The sequence below is a fragment of the Lissotriton helveticus genome, chromosome 1_1 (assembly GCF_964261635.1).
Source record: "Lissotriton helveticus chromosome 1_1, aLisHel1.1, whole genome shotgun sequence".
NCBI classification, from domain to species: domain Eukaryota; kingdom Metazoa; phylum Chordata; class Amphibia; order Caudata; family Salamandridae; genus Lissotriton; species Lissotriton helveticus.
The window spans coordinates 1180312951-1180330685 of NC_136057.1; the positions used below are offsets into that span (position 1 = coordinate 1180312951).

The 17735-nt window shown below is 45.7% G+C and overlaps 1 protein-coding gene across 1 annotated transcript in view; it reads right to left on the reverse strand.

Annotated features, from left to right (window-relative positions):
• The window catches only part of MAPK11 (mitogen-activated protein kinase 11), a 212278-nt gene extending 202792 nt beyond the window's left edge, over nucleotides 1-9486 (reverse strand). The window contains exon 1 of the mRNA XM_078679120.1: nucleotides 9295-9486. Coding sequence (XP_078535246.1) covers nucleotides 9295-9407 — 113 coding nt within the window. The 5' untranslated portion in view covers nucleotides 9408-9486. The remainder of the gene's footprint in view (nucleotides 1-9294) is intronic.
• Between the last annotated feature and the right edge of the window lie 8249 nt (nucleotides 9487-17735).

Below are 17735 nucleotides of genomic sequence, written 5' to 3' on the forward strand. Positions count from 1 at the left end.
TTAAAATGACCCCTTACGGGTGGTAATGACTAATTGTCCTGATGATGGTTCCTATGATTCCTTAATGGAACCGAAACGCCGTCGACTTGCTCATGCACCCGATACAAATCTGATTGATTGATTTTATGTAATGGTGCAGCTTGATATTTTCTGTGTAATTTGTATGTAAACAGAAAAACGTTTGTTTTGCCTTGAACCTTTCCTGTTTTCTCCAACTGTAATCACCCCGTGAGTGTTGGGCACAGGCTTGTGTACCACATAGGGGCATTGTGGAAGGTATTCCTAACTTCTATTTTCTGACGAATCTTGTTTATTAAGTAAACCTGAAAGACCTCTGTCCGGCTGGACATGTCCTTCTGAAAATATAGAAGCGATTTCGTCTATATTTATTGGTTGTGTTTTATTACATATGCATGGGACCACTGTTGTTTCCATAAAATTCTTACAGTGCATGCATATGTCCTAAAAATGTACTGGACAAAGGGAAAAGCTTCCTCTCTTAAATATGTGTGAAGTGCTAACAAGGTGTGAGCCTTTGTTTCCCCATCCACTTCATTTGCATCAGGTGTGAGGCTCCCGACTGCTCCAAGCCAAGAGACTTAAACAAAAGGAGGGCTGATGACCCCTCAAATTCGGCCTTTGTTATGGGCCCAGCAGGAGACTTAAATAAACAAGCATTTGCAATGCAATAGGTCTCGCAGTTACACAAGTTTAAGCTATTGACATGGCAAATAACAATGCCTTTTACTTTTGTTTTCTTTTTAGAAACCTAAATAAAAGGCATTATTTACAATGCCAATAGCTTAAACTAGCGTAACTGAGACCTGTTGCATTGCAAATGCTTGCTTGAATGTAGTTTAAAGCGGACTTTGGTGTGTTTTTAAAGATTTTTTTCCTACAATTGTTGGATTCTTTTCCTAATTGTTCCGCTTGTTTTCTTTTTTTTGGAGTATGTGAAGTAACAGTCAATATATTTGCGGACCAGGTCCATTACAGTGCACTGCAACCCCACGGAAGAGAGAAAATTACATAGATAGATCTGAAATGCGAGCCATATAACAACATACGACTTCTGTCTTTCTTTCTGTATTTAAACTCTGCCACCACAACTTTGCAGCAAAGGGTTTCAAGTTTTCTTTGTTTGGCATGGATCTCAGTTTTTAAACTGCATTTGCACATCAGCATTTGCAAAGACTTCAATTTTCAACAAAGCTTTCGTTTCAAGCCGTTTCCTGTTTCTTTACTTGCAAGTGCTTAAGACATAGTTTAGTGTATTATTTTTTTATTTTACAGAGTTTCATATAGCGTGTGAACATGTCCCGAATCGGGTATCAGAGCGCATTACATAGCACCAGTTGCATTACATAAGGACACATTCATTTTTGTGAGGCACATAGATTTCGTGATTTGCCCAGAATCACAGGATGTTCAGCGTCATTGCCGAGTCTCGAACCCAGTTCCCCAGATTCGAGGTCGACTGCCCAAGACGTTAGGCCAACTCCTCTCCCCAATTATGAAGTTATATTTTTCTTAAACATTATATTTGCAGACCAGCCCAGTGATCGTGTACCACACCCCCAAAGAGGACTCCAACTGGCTTACTGGGATCAGACAAGTGTCACCCGACTGCAAAACACTTTGGGCTCTAAGGAGCATCCAGCAATCATACTGAAGGCACAATGGAAAAGGTAATGTACCCTGTGAAGACTAAATCACTTTCCAAATAAGACAAAAGCAAACCATTGATTGTAGTGGCGTGATGCATACAGATTGAGGTGCGATGTTATGCTCTTTATGCAATGTAACAGTGGACCATGTTTGAAAGTATGCATGTATGAACCCAAATCAAATGAATTGGTGTGCTGGTGCTGCAAATCTCCACTCTTCCCCAAAACGTACTCACCAGACTACTTCAAACTCCCTTTTCACGAAGTATATAGCAGCCATCTTATCAAACTTAAATAATAAGCGAGTAGGTCAACGTCTGTACCACGCTTAACATTCCATTTAGCAAAAGTGACCCCCCCTGTGCTGTGCAGATTCCTCAATGACAGAGTATGAAATCGTGGAGCAGTCCTAGGAAGTAATCAGTGTCGAGAACTTTATCTCCCAGAAAGATAAAGAGCTAAGCATGAAATGAAAGGCAGCTGCAAATTAGAAAGAATAGTGTCATATTAGCTGAAACGCTTATTGTCAAGGGACACAGAGTACTGAATTTTTAATCTGCTGTGGTCTCAACATAGGGAGGCTATCAAATCCAAACCCACCACACAGATTCAGTGTTCATTCCACAGCGCAACCATGGGACTATAGCGCAAGCTGTTAGGAGGGTCCTCACAGAATACAATATTGCCTTTTAGAATGTTATTTCAATTAACACAGACAATGTTGCGCAGATGGTCAAGGCACATACCACTTTGTAGAAGTATCAATATATCATTTCAATACACATCACTTGCTTAGTGCACATCATGAACCTTGTTGGGAAGTCATTCTGGAAGCCTTTTGTCAAGCTGAATGCTTTCCTGCTGTACTACTCAACTTTTCTACATGGCTGGCACCAGAGAGCGAAGCTACCTGCAACGCCTTACGGAAGCCCATGAAATGAAACCACAAATGACAACCAACACTTGCAGTACCCACTGCAATTTTTGTTTTGCTGCTGTCCAGTAACACTGCAAGCACTTTGACTCCTATGCTAGGTTTGTTGAGTCTGAGATGGAACTCAGCAGGTCTCCCTGACTCCCTTGAGAATCTAGAAGGGACACTGAACAGCGACAAGAACTGCACTGCAGTTCAGTTGGTCAGACAAAGGTAAAAACATTTTAAGTCGGATGGCAATATTCTAGTCAGACAGCAAAGAAAAAAGGTGTACGATTATCTGGACCATATGAACATAACAAATTATTCAGAGTTCACTGGAGTGGCTGTGGCCATTTCTTGATACTATTGTACTAATTGAGAAACTGACTCCTGCTCTGAGAAAAAAGACAGAACAGCTCAACCGAACGAAGTATTTGAAAAAGCTTTCGGAAAGGCACATGGGTGATGCCCAATCAGGCATTGAATTCTGAAAGCAAGTATGCCTGTTCAATCCTGCAGGACTGCATTCCATGACAAGAGTAGGTATTCAGTCATTTCGACTCTGAAATTTTTTTTCCAATCAGGAGCTCTACCTCTGCTTTGAACATGTAGGTCCAGAAGCAAATCAGGGATCAATTTCGGAGTGATTGACAAGGACCTCTTTTGGCATAATAAATCGGCCAGATGTTGCTCCTTCACAGAGCAAACCATGTCTGCGTTATTGCCTTTACACTACAATCAAGAGCAGGATATTGGACTAGATGTGGGCTGCTTAGAAGGATATGAAGTAGAAAAAAAAAGACAGCCAGGAAGAAGACCTAGCTACAAAAATGTATTAAATAATGTACTTGTGGATACAGACCTTACAAAAATATGTTCCCTCTGTTGTGTGCTAAAAGAAAAATATATAAAAGAAATGTAATAAAATAAAATTTCACACAATTTGCTGATGGGTGTATTATCTTGGGGGCATCTGACGCTTTAAAACAAAAATAAAGAGAGATAGAAATAAATAAAAACGGCCTTTAAAGAGAAAATGGAAAACTAAAGGACTGAATAGAAAAACCAAATGCGGCTGACCACGGTTCAGCACCTCAGTTCCTAAATTTAGAAAAGACAATTAGAGAGTCTGTGCAACAGCTTCCGGAGTTCGCCGCACTTCCACTCCGCTGGAAACCAGATAAGTAAATTCGTACAAAGGATGAAGGTGCACCAGAAAGTTGTCCATGAACTTCAAGTCTATTCAAATATATATCCTTTATTGTAGCAGTAGTTTTAAAATTGGGCATCACCCAACGCGTTTCGTTCCGAATGGAACTTCGTCAGGGCTGAAAAGATACACAGATAAAAACAAAACCAAATCACATGTGAAACATGCAACAACATATAAAAGATGACGTACAGTGTGTGTGTATATATTATTAATATATATTAGCCACATGAATCCATTACCTTCATAGAACGGCACAAGAAGACCAAAATCCACAGAATAATACATGTATATCCACACAAAAATATATATCATAAGCCAAACAATACACAGCATTTATATATACACATATAAAACTATATATATCTGCACATGTTACCATGGATATTACCAAATACCAACTCAGATTAAACTATCACACACAGTACCTCTTCATTTATAAAACGAAATCACAAACATTAAAATGGATGCACAATGTGCAAATTGATTTTTCGTATAGTTTGCATTTGATAAAGAATCCTCATGCTCTGGAATTCATTAGGAAAGCGCAATGCATTCATCGTCTCACGGCAAACTGTATACCATGCACAAGAAAAATTTGACAAAAAGAACCATATCAACTATATTGGAAAGGAAAGGGGACAGCAGAAAACGGAGGAGAAAGAATGAAAGAACGAAAAAGAAAAGAGTGTGAAAAAATATGAAAACGACCGTCAACCCAACTGAGAGTCTCACCTCAAATATCCAAAAATCAGTCCGATTAGTATTTATGTGTGGGCCCACATACGAGTCGATGGGCAATGAGTTATACGGAGGGGCAGAAAACAGAAATTATTATAGTAAGTACAGTAGGTCATCTTACCTCGATATCTACTATAAAAGGCCAAATTGCAATGAATAGTCACTTTCAATATTGCCAAATTCCAAACGCCAATATAACGGCCAGTAGTCCTAATACAGGAAAAGAATATATATATATATATATATATATATATATATATATATATATATATATATATATATATATGTGTGAATTATACTCAGAGTTTACGACATCGATAGTAGTCGTCATAATCAAAAAAGAAAATATCGAGGTCGAATTACAAAAGCCAATATAGCGGCCAAGATTCAGCCAACGATAAAGCCTCCTTAATAATATATCAAGAGGACATATGAATTATGTTAACACATGTCCTATGTCCCCATACTTCAACACCACGACGCAAACACAGCAAAGTGCTCTTACCAGGGAGAGCACATATTGGCCAGTTACACAGTTAAGTAAGTACACATTCATATACTGGCCAAAGGACGCGCCGAGCACCCATGTGGTGTAGATAACAACCAAGCCCAGTACCAGCGACAAAAAAGAAACCACAAGCCTAAAGCCTGGGGGCCTACAGACAGCATCTGGTCCCACAATGTCATGCCACCTAAGCACCAGTTTGTATACACATTGATTTCCCTATTAGACATCCATGTCGCATACACACACCACAAGCCTCCCTCACCTCGTCAGTGTTGACGTGTACGAAAACGATCTCTCATCCGGATTTGCAAAGAAACGCACCATTTCTTGCCCAATTAAATAGTGCATACAAAGCACTACGCATGCCCCACGCTAAGCGTCACAGTCCTGTCACTGAAGCGCACTCATTTTCGGGCAGATGTGATCAGACAAATGCTGCCACACTCAGGTCAATAGAGCCAAAGGCTGAAGTAGGCTGACCCAATGCCCCCTACAGAGAGCAAATGACACAAACACAAAAGCAGAAGAGGTCTGACACAACGTCCCTCTATGTATACTTCTATAGAAAGTGTATGAATACATGCATTTAAAATATTTTTTTTTTAATTACAAGATCTTACCAGACAACTAAGCCTGACAAGCCTTCCAATCTAATCTATACACAAATCTTTGCCTCAATTTTTAATCAGACCTATGGCATCGTACGTAACTTTTCCAGAAAACACTCAGGAATATAGTCTTTATAATTGGCTTGTCACCATAACCAACTAAGGCCTGCTATATTTGAAATAGGCCTTTCCACAAGGCAATTATCAGGCATACAGGTAAATAAATTACAGTTACTAAAGCAAAATACATCCCCTATAAGAGGGCCTAATAAGTATTATCATGGTGCATATGTTCTGTCACTTCAATTTGTCAGATCGGGCAACACCAAAACCCTCGTCTACAACTGAATGTAAGATACCATGTAATAAATACCTTTCTGCAGGCTTTGATACAGAGTCGTAACAATCCACCCTTAAATGCATATGGACTAACATACGCTTATTACAGTAGATAGGTCAGTCTTAACACCTTTACCGTAACTTTTCTTGAGAAGCAGATCAGGCCTTGCCACTAATAAAAACATATCCCTGTTTGAAACATAAGCATCCCCATAAGGCAAAAAGTGAAACATCGGCACTCTTTTACAACTTCTGCTCAAAACCGTACACAATCAAAACATGTGGGTAGACACTAAGCCTCTTTCTCGTTACCATTTCGGAAAGCTATTTTGTATTGCTCACATAGGAATGGAGACAGTGTGCTGTCAAGCCTGGCCTAACAGTGACACAAACCGCACTGTAATGGGTGCAATGTACCTGTTTGGGCAAAATAAAATAGAATACGTCACTAATGTTCTTTGGGGCTTAAAATCTATCTGAAATAATTCTACAGAGCAGTGGAGATACAGTCCTACGTATCCAACTATGAACATAACCAAATATTACAAACTGTTCCATAATTAAACGGAGTATTGGTAAAAAGAAAAAAACCAATATCAGTAAGGGCAAATAAATTAATACATTTGAAAATGTCCGCTGACCTTACCGGGACTGCTGGTTTGCCAATACGCTCAGACACTGCTTCAAATGTGTTTGCTCAGTGTTTTTTACAACCAAAGTAAACACCGAGAGCAGAAAATAAACTCACTCTCCTTTTTACTGCAATTTAAATCTCGTCCTTCCTACTTACTGAAACTTCACAGTTGCAATCAACATCAAATGTTGCACCACTTACTGTGAGAGCCAAACAGTGCTATTGCCTTATACAAACTGAAATTAATATAGCAATCTCGCTACAAAGAACAACTTATCCTACAAAACTTACACACTTGCTGTAAAGTGAGTGCACTTCCGGAAACAACAAGCAAACGTTAGTTGAACAAGGACCAACTGCAGGATATTTCCCTCGGGCTTGGCGTACCTTTGACCCTAGGACACTATAGGGCTTTCCCCGAGCTTCCAACTAGAGAACTGTTGCTCTTCACCCACATGTTTGTGCAGCCAAAGCCATCCAAACAGAACCAGGGTTAGGAAGAGACACCTTGTTTCAAAGGCGGGTAGAGCCTATCTGCTCCAATGGGGGTCCAAGCTACCGGATGGAATCAGGCGAAGTTTGCCTGGGCAATCAGATGATTACAAATCAGGTGATTACAAACAAAAGGGGGGGGCGACAACAGTGTGACGATATTCTGACATCAAGCATTTAGTAGAATATGAGCAGATACGATTATGGGAAAACAGGTGTATGCTGATGGCAATTGCTCTTGATAACTGATTTGGACAGGTGTATACTTCAAACTACATCTCTCATTACGCTTTCTATTACCAAAAAATGGTTGATGGTACACCCTAAATATGTACAGTACAACAACTGGGTATACTCCCTATGCAGTGGGACGAATGCGTGTGAAGATGGCAGGTGTTCAAAAATGCCATCTGACAAAGACAACGTTCAAACAATCAACAAAGATATACATTTAAAAGTATTAATGACTTCTAACTGGTATTTACTGTAATTTTCATTTCCAAACGAAAATCAAAACCTCAGAGAACCCACGGGTTTAAAACTTGTGCAGGATTTGTTCCCTTAGAAACAAGAATGTCCTCATCTGAGAAGAATTTCAGTCCTCTAAAACAAAGCAAACTAACTTTAGAATCAGGTTGCATGTGGCAGTGTAAGTCATGGATAAAACATTTACCAGTGGGCTCTCTGCACACACCCAAAATCCACAGCCATCGGGTACCACCGACATGGGGTTGGGTGCAGGGTTTGAGTGAAGGCAATGCCTTCCACATGTGGTGAAAAGTGACCCTTGAAAATGAAGGGATGTGCTACCAATCGCACTGACTTACACTCAGTCTCGCTTGCTAATTAACTCACTTCCCAACACTGACCGCTCACACAGTTACCACTCATACTTAACAAATGTTCTTTTACTTGTCTTCAGATGCCTTTGTCGCTCTGCTTTATCCCCTCAGCCCCTGGAAAAGGGCCACAGCTTCCTCCCCAGTAAAAGATGAAGCTGGCCACTGAAGGCTGTTCAGGACATACACCCTGTACAGTGCAGGCTTCACATTTCACCCTTCTTTTGTTCACCTCCTGCTCATCATGGGGTGGAGTGGGCCAGTAAGGCTCTTTACCCCACACCTTGTTATGAGACCGGTGAGGGTGACAGCCTGACAGTCAGTCAGTCCCCAGCACTGCAATGTTAAAGTCCAAAGTGCCTGGGGCTACCTGTATGGGTGACTATGAAGCATATCCCAAATGGGGTGGCCTGAAGGGTTGGCAGGCACCGGAGGCTATAGTGGAACATTTGCCAACTCTGGACAATCTGATGACTGGCACAGGTGCATATACGCCCCTGTGCCAGCCATCAAGCTTCTGCTCGATACTTGCCCTGGTCAACGGGAAATGCTGCACTCCCATCATGGTTTCCTTTACAGGTTCGTTTGCCCTCCTTCCGCTGCCAAAAACCTCCCTATGCAGAAGGCAACAAGCTACAGGACCTCAACTTCCTTGTGTGCGACAATTAATCTACATATTCACTGGGACAGATACCTCTCCGTGAACTAGACTATGTTTTAGCCTCATGTGTAATCTATGATAATGCATCCCCGTTCCTTACACCGTTTTTTTTGTTCGTGCTGCACAAATTAACGCATCAACGTGGGCACACACTGATTTATATTGATAGATAGATACAGAGAGAGAGAGAGATAGAGAGGGTGAGAGGTGCTGCTGTTGGTTTATGTACAAGTCACTTATCCAAACAACCCTCTTGTGGGACGCCATCAGCGCATGGGGCGGCGACTCAAAGAGGAAATAGCAACTACTGGTTGCCTAAAAGTGAACCTTCAGCGCTGCACGCGCTGGTTTGATGGTAGTCCGGGTTGTTCCAGAGTTTTGCAACTCCTGTAGGGCGGCAGCGAGGTCCTGGGGCTAACGCGAGGACGCCTCGGCGGAGCTGCATCGACCCGCGGCCAGGAAGCGGGGCTCCAGCTGGAGCCCAGAGCCGGCTGCAGCCGCCGAGGCAAGCAGGGGCGAGCGAGCCTGCTGCCGAGGAGCAGCCGGTGCACCGCGTCTGCCCAGGGAATGCCGGGGCCGTGGCAGGCGGCTTTGTTGCATTTTCAGAGACAGCCCCCGGAGATAAACGGCCAGACCCCCGAGCACCCGGAAGCTACAGAGAGCGCCCCATGTCACCTACCAGACGGAGCCGTAGGCGCCGGAGCCCACCGGGGTGAGGTTGGTGTAGCGCTCGGGCACTTCCCACACGGTCTTGTTCAGCTCCTGCCGGTAAAAGCCCGCTTTCGCCGACATCTTCAGGCAGCGGCTCCGCTCAGAGTCAGGGCCAGAGGCTGCCGAGAGGAGGCTCCGCCTCCTGCCCAAGGGCTGCCGCTGATTGGGGCGGAGCCTGCTGGAAGGGGCGGTACCTCGGTGCTGAGTAGGCGGGGCTTAGAGGTAAAAGAGGGGTCAGTTAGATCCAATTAGGATTAGACGAAAAGATAGCGCCGCCTCCACACCACGTGACACTTACGTCTTAAACGTCACAACGCGTTTTACCGGTCCTCGCTCCACGTACTATTCGCAACTAATACAGTAGGTAGGAGACAGTTGCAACATATGTTCGGTTCCTATTACTGGAAGCATGCAGTTTTCTTAGTCATTCAACACAACATTCATGGTGACGTTGATCACCGTTGTACTGCAGGTGCTCCACCTACGTCCAACAACTTCATTCAGTTTATTTATTTATTTGTGCGTTTTATATAGCGCGGACTTTACCCGAAGGTGTCGGAGCGCTTCACAATAGGAAACAGAGCTGATACATGAGAACATTACAAGTGAACAAAATACAAAAGCAAACGGTACATTAAATGAGGCAGTAATGACAATCGTGAGCCAACAAAATACTAGAGGTAGCAAACGGTGCATTACAAAAGTGACAAACGTGAACCAACCAAATACTAGAGGTAGCAAACGGTGCAATACCGGAGGAAAGAGTGACGTGTGCAGGTTACAAAAGCATACAAAGTAAACATAGAGGTATAATACTGCAATATATGGAGGGCCCTCAGGCACAGGAACAAACGTTACGTGCAGGTATAAAAAATAAACATATGTAAGAGGTAGAAAACAGTGTGTTACAAGAGAAAGTGACGGGTGCATGTTTTTTTTTTTTTTTTTTTAGAGAGTTTTATATAGCGCGAACTTGAACCGAACCGAATCAGTTATCAGAGCGCTTTACATAGCACCAGTTACTTTCATTTTTTAGGCACGGGGAGATTAAGTGATTTGCCCAGAATCACAGGGGTTTTTTGGCGTCGTTACATACGAGTACCAAACACAGGTAGAAAGATAATACCGCAATAAATGGCCGACTCTCAGACCGCAAGAACACACTGGGAGGACACTTCCAAAGTCATGCACAGTAGCTTTTTACGGGCTCAGCGACGTCACCACTTCGTGAGAAGTGGGGAGGAGCTGCGAGCCGTATTGTAGCGGCTTTTTCGTTCATGCTGGATAAATTCTTCTTTGCTCGTGCATTTTCAGTGCGCTATTTTATTATCTGAATAGTGATTGGTCGTCGCGGTGGTGTTTTTTTAGTAGTCTTGATGCCATAGGGCATATGTAATGTTAGGCGGCCATTTTTGGCATATTCTGTGCGGTTACGCGCACGGCAGACCATTAATTTTAATTAGGAGCTGTCAGGTTGCCCGTGTAATGCAATCCAGATGGTCTGAGCGGTGAGCGCGTTCAATGTAAAATGACGAGAGGCGAGGCTCACAGAAGATGACTCATACGTGCTCGTCCACACTGTCTTTCTTGTTTTTTGTAGGTGGCGTTCGCTTTCGATCGCTTGCATTTCTCATCTCCTTGAAATGTAATTTTCCGCCTATTTGAGCAAGGGAGATAGGGCCAGAAACCCAGGGAGGCGATAAGCCTGTTCGCCACAAGGGCCCGGGGCGGCATCTGCGGCTCCCGGTTTTGTGGAAGTTGACTAAAAACTCCCTTTTCCGCCTGGTGTACCATCATGCACCCTATTCACCCTAACACCGACCAGGCAAGCCGATTTTTCCTACTTCAAGCACAGATCCTGTTATACCCCCTCTTGCCTATTTTTCTCTTCGTTGTACTGGCACATGCAAAGAAAATAATGGCCAGCCATCGTGTATCTTACGGGTTTCCGTCCCGTTCGATATTTTCCCTTAGACCAGAACGGAATCAGTTAGCTGGTTGGCTCGCCAAAACCCCCCCTCTCCAACTCTGTCACAGAACGAGCAGCTCTCGCTCGTCAATGATCTCTCAGCTTGCGGGGGCAGCCACGGGTTGGGCGAACAATCAAGGGAAAACCTGATCAAGCACACGAGACAGCCATGAAGAAGAATAGTTAACTACAGCCCATTCTCCTTCCTCCCAGCTGCACACATATACCATTGTGAGACATCACCGCCCTTGTGTAAGAAGTAAAGAACGCACAATGCCTCGTCCTCTTTACCTTTCCGACAGAAACGACCCTGTAACAATGCCTCGATTCTCTGTCCCCAGACACTAGTAACTCTGTAACTTGTCACCACAATCACTCCAATGCATATGTTTGTCTATATGTAAATGTAAATCCAAGTTATTCTTTAAACGAGAACAAGCATGCTATGTCTTCTGTATGATTACATCATGAATGATGGAATCAAGTCCGGGGGAACTCCTTCTTTCGATTGTACTCATAATGTATATAAGTGCTGTTATGTTCCAAGTAAAGCAGACTACTCCTGAACCCGCTTGGTGAAGGAGCTCTCCCTTAACTCGAGTTCTGGAATAAAACCCCTTTCAACTCGAAGACCACAGACTCTGCTCCTCATTTTATGTATTACCATTTCTTGGGTAATTATAGAAATTCCGACAGCGTAAATAATTAGTTTTTTATTTACCACATTAATTGGCGCCTGAACAGTGACACTCCCTCTTCCCTACGCGCCGGCGATGTAAGTCGGGTCCTTGTCCCTTCCATACTTTCGACGGACTTCAAGTGCACAACAGCGGGGTGTTCCCGCTAACTCCCTCGAGACGAGGAGGAGACAGACTGCGACTGATCATCCACACGAGGCGGTGATGAAGATAGCGGAGCGTCCCAACCCAGAGCCCGACCAGTGAGAACGCCGAGTCCGAGGTCTTTGGAGCCCCGATATTCCTGCGCAAGCGTCAAGAGTCCGATGACCAGGTCTTCACGTTTTGCTTCTTGGTGAGTACCACTGGGAAAGTATAAAGACGGGTTCCATTTTTGGAAAACGGTAAAGACGTGTCTCATTCGTGAGACCGGTACGGTTGCACTATATTTTAGTGTATAAAGTGTTTGTTTTGTTTTTGTATATTCCAAGTCTCTTTTTAACCGTAATTAGTTGAGTTTAAGAATGCCTCTGTTTTCCAAATTACGCACGATCGGCACCAAAAAGAATCTATTAGAGAAACCAGTTAAAATCCCGCCTAGAGATACACCTGGACATTTCATGTATAACAAACATGGATTGAGTGCCATATTATTCTTAGACCTTTGGGTAGACTATACCGAAAATTTAGAAATGGTGCATAGATGGCCCGCCGCAGGTACCTGGGACATAGAATGTATTATGAGAGTAGAAGAAGAGTTATGGAAACGAAAGGCGAGGCCCTCACAGACAGAAGCCATTGAGTTATGGCGTAAGGAAGCACATAGGAGGGCCCAGAAAGAACTAGGGAAAGTCGAGAAAAGTAAGAGAATGTCAGAGCAGGCTAAAGAAAAACAATTACAGGAAGAAGGTGAGAAGGTTTTAGCTGAACAGGCAGATAGAGAAAGAAGCGCCCTTGTTACTGGCATTTATCCCGTTTTGTCAGAAGAAATTATAGAAGAACATCCCAAATCCCCAGTGAAAGTAATTCCCACTGTTCCCGACAATTTTCTCCCTGTCTATCTATCGGAACCACCCCCGCTTATGTTAACATGCCTAGAACACGCCCGTCTACACGTGCTCCTGAACTAGTAGCCGGTGTTTCCACCTCTGATTTAGGAGTATCCGGGAACGGGACTGAGGATAAGGACGATGTCCCACCTCTTGAGTGTCCTTACGACCCCGAACCCGGTAGTGGCCCAATGGCCACGATATCAGAGAGATTAAGACAAGCTCTGGGTCAACTCCAGAAGGTCCCTGATATAACGAAGCATTTGGATGGAGTTTATGAGTTCATACGAACAGGTGAAGGTCCGGATACTCTGGTCCAGGTCATGAAAAATAGAAAAGTTCCCATCAGAGGACTGCTCCTGCGGTTCATCATAAATTGTCTGATCCGGGAACTAGACCCGGGTAATGGAAGCGTAGACTCTGAGTTAATAGACCTTAGTGATCAGGTACACAGGGGAGCACACAATCTGGGACATCAGATCGACAAAATAACTAAAAGACTGGTTAAGAAAATTGTCACCATCCACTCTGAGAAAGTCACACAGGAGGACGACTCAGAGGAAAATGAGGGTCCGACACTAGGTAGAATGAATTTCCTGGGTGTAGCGCGACATTGTCCCGGCTCCAAGTGGCGAAGCCCGCGAGTATCGCGGAAAGTTAAAAGATTGGATCCTTCTTCGGAAGACCTTTTTCAGTCCACAGAAAGAGCCCTAGATGAATGGATGGACAATGAGCCTCCCCTTACTCAACAAGAAAAGGAATTGGCCCGGTCTGCCACCCATTGGATATCACAGCACCGGGTATACGGCCCAGATATAGTAGCACAAATGTTTCTGGCTCTTCCCCGAGCAGAACAACGACTAGCAGGTATTTATATGATCCAACACCTGGCTACCTTATACGAGAATAACTTCCACCGATCAGATAAGCTATACAAACTGCTACAAGAAGTAGTGACAGAAAGATGGAGGTCTCGGGGACCGGAATTGATCAATACCATTCTGGACCTGCGCCTCCGTTACCTCCAACTTACCTTAGCTTCATCAGACCATGAACCTTACAGTATAGGCCAATACCCCTTACGAGAAGTCCACCCCATACCCCAGCCAGATGGTACACTGCAACGAATACATGTGTATACTCCCCTTACCAAGTTAGAAATATTGGAAATGAAAAAGATGGTGCCCTCTCACGAAAAAGATCCCGGAGGATTTCATAGAGAGTTGAAGGATATCCTCCAAATGGGTAGTTTTACATATCCAGATATAATCATACTACTTAAAGTAATTCTACCTACAGGCATATTTGATAAATTGAAGGAAAAGGACTGGGAGGTGGGTGGTAAAAAGATTACGTGGACTGCCCTAGAAAAAGAAGAGACAGACCGAAAACCAGGTGAAGGTCTAGGTGAATGTGCAAAGGAATTACCCAGTCTCCTCATACAGGTCTTGCCTCTGTTATTGACAACAAAAAAGGAAGATTGGGATGCCATTTCTGCCTGTAAATAAAAGCCAAACGAGGATACGGGTGATTATTACACCAGATTGGAGAAATGTTTCTCTATAAATAGTGGACTCGCACATAGTAGCGAGGCATATCCTCATCTTTTTGTGTCCAAATTGGTGGACAACGCCCTACCCCCCATCAGAAATAGAGTGTTAAAGATTGAGAGTACCTGGCAAGCAAATAGTCCTTCACAAATGTTACAAATGTTACAGTACCACCACAACAGAATAAGGGAAGAACAGGAACAAGAAAAGAAACGAGTAAAAGACACAAAAATGAAGGTACTGGTTGCACAGACGGCACCAGTAAACACGGGCCCCAAAGGTAATGTGGGGGCCAATAAAGGTACTTGCAACTACTGCAAGCAACCAGGCCATTTTGTGAGGGAATGCCCAGTTCTGAAACATAACATAGCGACAGGAAAGACAAAAGAACGCCCTCACACTCCCAGACCAGGTAACACTCAGCAGCCTCAGACCATTACCCCTCCACAGGTTCAGACGCCTGCTGCTGCTGCCACACAGATGTACCAGTACGCACAGTCAGATTACCCCGAGTTTGAACGATATGCATGAGACAGCCTAGAGAGAGAGAAAGTGACTTGCCCCTTATCCCAGTTCCAGTGGATCAGAAAGGTCCATATGTACAAGCTCACTTACTGGGACAAGACAGAAAATTCCTCATAGACACGGGGGCGAGTAGAACTACCATAAGTCATAAGGAAGTCCCAGAGGTTCCGCTCTCTGGCTCACATAATATATCTCTGGGCTTTTCAGGAAAACCGATCATAAACAAAGTGTCTGAACAAGTCTCGTTAGGAGTAGGTCCTCTGACACGTACTACCGATCTAGTCCTTACGGAAACGTGCCCAGAGAATTTACTAGGAATCAAGACACTCAAAGAACTAGGAGCAGTAATATGCTGTTCACCGGAAGGAGTAAAATTGTTTCTACGAGATTTCAAAGGACATTTCACAGTCAAAGAATTCGACCCCAGACTAAATGACATCCCACAACATTTGTGGGCAAAAAGCTCGACTGATGTCGGATATATGGACATCACCCCACATCAAGTCACACTCAAGGAGGGTGTAGTCCTACCCCGTATACGACAATATAAGATTCCACCCGAGGCTGAACAAGCCTTACTCAAGATAATCCAAGAACTCATAGAACATGGAGTGGTGATAGAGACGGATTCAAATGTTTGCAATTCTCCAGTTCTTCCAGTCCTCAAAAGGACTGACCCTCAGGCACCCCCGGTCTACCGACTGGTGGTTGATCTTCGAGAACTGAACAAATGTGTGATCCCACAATATCCAGTGGTCCCAGATATTTCCTCACTACTGACTGCCATAGACCCCGAAGCTGCATTTTTCACAGTCATCGACTTGAAGAATGCGTTTTTCAGCATTCCTATACATCCCGACAGTCAATATCTATTCGGATTCAGTTTAAAAGGACACAGTTTCGGGGCGTGGCCAAGACGGCGAACATGGCGGACGTAGCCTAACCGAGCTCCGTCCCGCCAGCCGCATATCCTGCCTGCATCCTACGTCGCCCCGACTGCACTGCGCCCAAAAACCTGGTGGCAGACGGCGGATCCGACGGCGACGCCTCGGCAGTGACTCCGGTGTCCCGGCGGTCTGCGGCTGGGGAGATACAGCCGCCGGGACTTCTGACGGCGAAGGGGCCTGCCTCCACAGCACGGCCGGGACCTCGATTTTGGGCTGATCCGCCCGGAAGTGTGTGGCAGCCGGGGCGCGCCGGCCGGAAGGTGCCGCTCCAGTGAAAGTACAGTGGCGGAGAGGCGGCCGGGACTGATCGAGCCCCGCTGACGCCTGGACACTTGCTGCGGTGGCGGCAACACCGGCTGGGGAGGACGAAGTCGGCGCCCGTTCTCCAGCGGAGGTGGGGTAAGGAGAGGAGACTGGGTGTAAGGCCTAGTGGGGGAGGGGACGTCCTGAGACTGTGCCTGGCCCCATTCGGCGGCGGGATCGGGCCGCGGGGCTCTGAGACACTGGAACGCTAGGGGGTGGCGGCCCTGCCGACCCCCTACTCGTCCCCCCACCTCCCCCCTCCATATTCGGACTGCGACCCTGCTGGACTCTTCCTGGGGGCTGGATTACTGCTGCACCCCTGCTCGGTGGCCGCCTCGGGCCACGGTGGGGGGGAAGTGACCTGGCCAGACCCCCGCAGTCTACTGGCACGATCCTGGGCATACAAGAGGCCCCCCAAATTGCTTTGACACTACAACCGGGAGGTGGGGCACGGGTGTTGGGCTGATTGCTGCGGGCCCGCAGCGGAGTGAACGGTCCCGATACCGCGTGGCACCATCCCCTGCCACTGCACGTATAGCGCCTTGCGGGAGCTCCACGGGGGTGCGCTCCATCTCCAAAGGCTCACGGCGGTCAGGGCGACGTTCCTTATCAGAGGCCGTGCACGAAGTGAGGAGCACATTGGACTGCTGGTCCCTCGTGGTCGAAACCATCACTCTATCCGAGCCATGACGAGAGGGGGCAACAGCGGCAATGCTTCAAAGCAGGGCCCAATGGACAAGTTTGCAGGACCCAGTGGGAATGCCGGAGCTTCTGGGGGTCCCCAAAGCGCGGGACCCGACAACGCGGCGCTGATGGCGGCGATCACGCAGTCGAGAGACATGTTGGATGCGAAGATCGGGGCGGTCGGAGCCGACGTGACCTTGCTCCGGCAGGACCTACGCAATGCGGTGGCCCGCATCACCGAAACGGAATCCAGGATCACGGAGGTCGAGGATGATGTGGCCGTCCTCAAGAAGAAAGTTGCCGCCATGGAGGGGATTCAGAGGGGACTTGCGCTGCGGGTGGAAGATGCGGAAGGGAGGGCCAGAAGGAACAACCTGCGCTTCGTTGGCTTCCCGGAGGACTGTGAGAAAGGAAATATGGTGGCCTTCCTGACCCAATGGCTTGAGGGATGGCTCCCCCCAGACACCCTGTCGCGCTGCTTTGTGGTAGAGCGGGCGCACCGAGCACTCCTTCCAAAACCACCTCTTGGAGCTCGCCCCCGCTCGGTGATTGCCAAATTGCTCAACTACCACGACAGGGACGTTATCCTGCGACAGGCCCGCGCCCAGGACCCTCTCATGTTTGAGAACCACAAAATCCTTGTGTTCCCGGACTACACAAAGCTGGTCCAACAGCAGAGGCAGTCGTTCACCGCGGCAAAAGCAC